At 40.2% G+C, this 4,526-nt stretch overlaps 1 protein-coding gene across 1 annotated transcript; it reads right to left on the bottom strand.

The window, feature by feature from the left end:
* Positions 1–466: 466 nt before the first annotated feature.
* LOC115778034 (cingulin-like protein 1) lies at positions 467–3,007 on the bottom strand. Its single transcript, XM_030726056.1, has 2 exons — positions 2,852–3,007; positions 467–2,185 (listed from the first exon to the last, which is right to left on the bottom strand). Exon 2 carries the CDS (start codon positions 2,178–2,180, stop codon positions 684–686), a length of 1,497 nt encoding a protein of 498 aa, XP_030581916.1. The 5' UTR covers positions 2,181–2,185; positions 2,852–3,007; the 3' UTR covers positions 467–683.
* Positions 3,008–4,526: the final 1,519 nt, after the last annotated feature.

Raw genomic sequence — 4,526 nt, 5'->3', positions numbered from 1 at the left:
TTGTGGGGACACTTCATAGGACCAGTAACTTCTGTGATACACAACTGTGAATAAAATGAGTTGTACACCATTAATGGAGCCATGAGGACATACACACAAAAACACACAAAGGAGTTAGTGCTTCCTCTCATCCTGTTGTACATACTGACAGAAACCTCTTTTGTTTACTTTGTATTCCTTTATTATATGAAGACATCAAAACACAACACATTTCAATCACATTTAACAACTAAAAAAGGAAACTTAACAACTAACATTTAGGAAACTCAACCACTAAAAAAAGGAAACTTAACAACTAAAAAATAAGAAACTTAACAACTAACATTTAGGAAACTCAACCACTGAAAAAGGAAACTTAACAACTAAAAAAAACAAGACACTTAACAATTAAAATTTAGGAAACTCAACCACTAAAAAAAGGAAACTTAACAACTAACATTTAGGAAACTCAATCACTAAAAAGGAAACTTAATAACTAAAGAATGGGAGGAAATATAACTTGAAACAAGTCAAAAAGGAGATGGGAAAGATAGAGGGAAAGGGAGGGAGGAAAAATGGAAGGTTAGGGGTGTTAAAGAGAAAGGTGTGGTGGGAGGAGGGGGGGCATGAGGAGACAGAGGGAAGGAGGAGACAGAGGGAAGGATGAGGAGAGGGAGGGAAGGAGGAGAAAGAGGAAGTGGACTTCAAGTCTTAGTGGATTTCTTCTGCTTCTTCAGCTCTTTCATTGTGTTCAGCAGCTGCTGCTCGGCCTCTTTCACTTTTCCTTTCAGTTTCTTTTTGGCCTCTTTTGCTTTCACTTTTAAATTCTTCTTGGCTGCTTTGTGTTCTAGTTTGAGCTGTTTGAGAGCTCTTTTACACTCTTTTGCTGTCATTTCAGTCTCGGGCATGTTTGTATTTATAGAAACTTCTATTTTTTCCTCCTCTAGTTTTTGTTTTGTGGCCAATAATTCATTTTTTAGATCTTCTGAGTCTTTTTTGACCATCAGCTTTTCTTTAATTTCTTCTTGGAGCACATGCTGCACTTCCCGCAGTTTCTGCTTCACAGTTTTGGTTTCGTCCTCTGCCCGCTCATGCATCTCCATTTCCTCCTCTTCAAATGCTTTGAATAATTCTAACAAGTCCTCCTTTATTTTCCTATTTTCATCTTTAGCCTCCAGTCTTGCTTTGACTTCCTCCTCTAGGGCTTCTTCCACTTCCTGTAGCTTCTGCTTCACAGTTTTGGTTTCGTCCTCTGCCCGCTCATGCACCTCTCTTTCTACCTCTTCAAATGCTTTGACTAATTCTAACAAGTCCTCCTTTATTTTCCTATTTTCATCTTTAGCCTCCAGACTTGCTTTGACTTCCTCCTCTAGGGCTTCTTCCACTTCCTGTAGCTTCTGCATCACAGTTTTGGTTTCGTCCTCTGCCCGCTCATGCATCTCCCTTTCTACCTCTTCAAATGCTTTGACTAATTCTAACAAGTCCTCCTTTATTTTTCTATTTTCATCTTTAGCCTCCAGTCTTGCTTTGACTTCCTCCTCTAGGGCTTCTTCCACTTCCTGTAGCTTCTGCTTCACAGTTTTGGTTTCGTCCTCTGCCCGCTCATGCACCTCTCTTTCTACCTCTTCAAATGCTTTGACTAATTCTAACAAGTCCTCCTTTATTTTCCTATTTTCATCTTTAGCCTCCAGACTTGCTTTGACTTCCTCCTCTAGGGCTTCTTCCACTTCCTGTAGCTTCTGCATCACAGTTTTGGTTTCGTCCTCTGCCCGCTCATGCATCTCCCTTTCTACCTCTTCAAATGCTTTGACTAATTCTAACAAGTCCTCCTTTATTTTCCTATTTTCATCTTTAGCCTCCAGTCTTGCTTTGACTTCCTCCTCTAGGGCTTCTTCCACTTCCTGTAGTTTCTTTTTGAGATCTTCCGCATCCGTCTCCACATGCTCTTTTCCTTTTTTTTCTTCTTCTAATTCTTTCTTTACTGCTCTCAGCTCCTTCTTTATGTTCTCTACTTCCATCTTTGCCTCCATTTTCCCTTTTTCTTCCTCTTTAAGTTGATGTTGAACTCGTTGCACATCTTCTTTGAGCTTGTAGTTTTCCACCTGCAGGGACTTAAAGGCCTCGCGCAGCGCGATAAGCTCTGAGACGGTTGTGAAGGGCGAGGCGCTCACCAGTCCTGCTCCGGAGTTTGGCCTGTTCATTGCGGCTTTTCCACCAAGAAATGAAGCAACAGATCAGGACAGAATTATTAGCCTCCCATGAAAATGTCTTTTTTTTAAAGTGCTGTTACAGTTTCTTCTCAATCGATTTGGAGCAATTCTCACACTTTTGTCACTCACAACTCTCCAGCTCTCATTTTCTGAATATTGTCCAGCATTGTGTTAGTGTTTCAATCAAATGACCTCAAACTTTTTTTGAGGTTGACCGACCAACAAGTGTACCTAATAAAGTGGCTGCTGAATGTATGTAGCATGGCTTTATGGACTATACAGTAGTTGATGCCATGTTCTCATATTGTATCTGTTCCCCTTGTTTTCTGAAGCATATATTTCACAAGTATCATTTTTCTTTTCTCCATTTCAGGAATTTAATAAGGTTTCAAATAAATGCTTCACATTTCATCTTTGTGTCTGAACACGTTTTACTCTCTGTTAGACCCACATTTTTCCACCTTTTGTAAGGTTTTGATTCAAGTCAAAACAATCTGATGCCTTTTGCACAGGTGAGTATAAGTTATGAAAAATGCTTTAACTGTTTGGAGAACTGCATTAAGAGTGGTGAAAATCACTTTTCTGCTGTGAGAATTGGGCCAAATCAACTGAGAAAAGTTTTAATCAAAGGAAGAAATTTGTAAAAGAGGAAATGAAGCTACCTTTCAGATGTTACGAGTCAAAGCTGTGTTCTTCCAGTATTTTGTTGTTGTGCTTTCGCTGTGATAATTTCTGTTTTATTTGAGATGCTGAGATGTCTTTTCTGCTGTGTTGTCTGTGGTCTGCTGTGTTGTCTGTGGTCTGCTGTGTTGTCTGTGGTCTGCTGTGTAGTCTGTGGTCTGCTGTGTTGTCTGTGGTCTGCTGTGTTGTCTGTGGTCTGCTGTGTAGTCTGTGGTCTGCTGTGTTGTCTGTGGTCTGCTGTGTTGTCTGTCTTGTTTAAAAATGCTGAAACTAAGCGATGTGAGTTCTACTGAACATTTTGTTTTGAAATTTGTAACAAGCCCCGCCCACATAGAACAGTATTGTCAGGTGCTCCTGTTGCCGAGCAACAACAGCTCTTACTGACCAATGGACACTGCCATGTAGGTACTGTTTCTGCAGGTACTGACAGGTAAACTCTTAATGGATGACCATCGACTTCAGTGACAGAGTCAGTCTGAAGGACTCAGTCAGTGAAACACAGCACGTGATGAAAACCAGCACCTGAATATGAAACAGGCCGCCTCATTAAATAAATGTGTGTTATCACAGCACTATTGCCTGTTGTAAAGTTAGGAACCAGTGGTTTTTGCTCTTGGCTTATTTTGCTAATGAAACATGTGACTGTGATACATATGATTAAAAAAAAAGAAATCAGGAAGGGGGCAAATACTTTTTCACATCGCTGTACATGTTGGATTTGTTGAGAACAATAAAACATGAACAGGCTGCCAAGCACTTCCTGCTTTTAGTGATTTAATGAGGTGCGGTCATACACACACCTGTCAGGTCTGATGTGTTTGTGTGGACTCCGGTAACTGAATCATATGCACATATTTAATGACATTTATTGCATCTGTTCAGCCCGTGAACCTATGAAACACCATGTGTGACATCAGCTCAGCCGTCTTCCTGCCAGTTATTCAGCTTTGGGTCAGTTATAGTTATAGTTATGTTATAGTTGAAAACAGGTAAAGGTTTAAAGCAGTGCCAAAGCTCGCTTTGAATTTGTGAGCAGTGTCAGAGCCAGCTTGACTCAGTCAGAAGCAGCAATGATTTCTGAGCTGGATACAGGAAATATTTGAGTAATACAAGTACCCGTCTTTCTGTCTGTTGCATCTGCCTCTGGTGAAAGTTGTTGAACTGAGATGATGCTGCTGCTCAACAGGTACTCAATAATGATGTTGAACTCCTTCAGGATGGACTACAGTCTGCTGCCATGGTAACAAATATACATTTTTAATTACATTCATTGTCTATAATCTCCAGTGAACCTATAAAACACCATGTATATCATGAAATACTGAAATTAAGCTCAGCTGTCTTCCTGCAGTCATCTCAGCTCTGGGTCACAGGTCAGTTTCCTCCTGCCAAACTAAACCTTTATTGTTCTCAGCCTGCGGCCTAAAGCTGAAATGACTGGTAAGAAGGGGACTGAGCTCGTGTTCAGGGACATGCTTTTTATATATAAATAAATGTAATTAAATTAAAGTGATATAATTTAGTTTCCATGGATCCCACAAACACTATGACCTGATAAGGTGTGTGACTCGGCCTCACTAAATCCCTAAAACCAGAATGTCCTTGGCAGCCTATTTATGACTTCAGGGTTACACTTATCTAAACAATAACCAAATA

This window comes from Archocentrus centrarchus, unplaced genomic scaffold (assembly GCF_007364275.1).
Source record: "Archocentrus centrarchus isolate MPI-CPG fArcCen1 unplaced genomic scaffold, fArcCen1 scaffold_96_ctg1, whole genome shotgun sequence".
NCBI classification, from domain to species: domain Eukaryota; kingdom Metazoa; phylum Chordata; class Actinopteri; order Cichliformes; family Cichlidae; genus Archocentrus; species Archocentrus centrarchus.
This window is presented reverse-complemented; position numbering and strand designations above follow the sequence as displayed.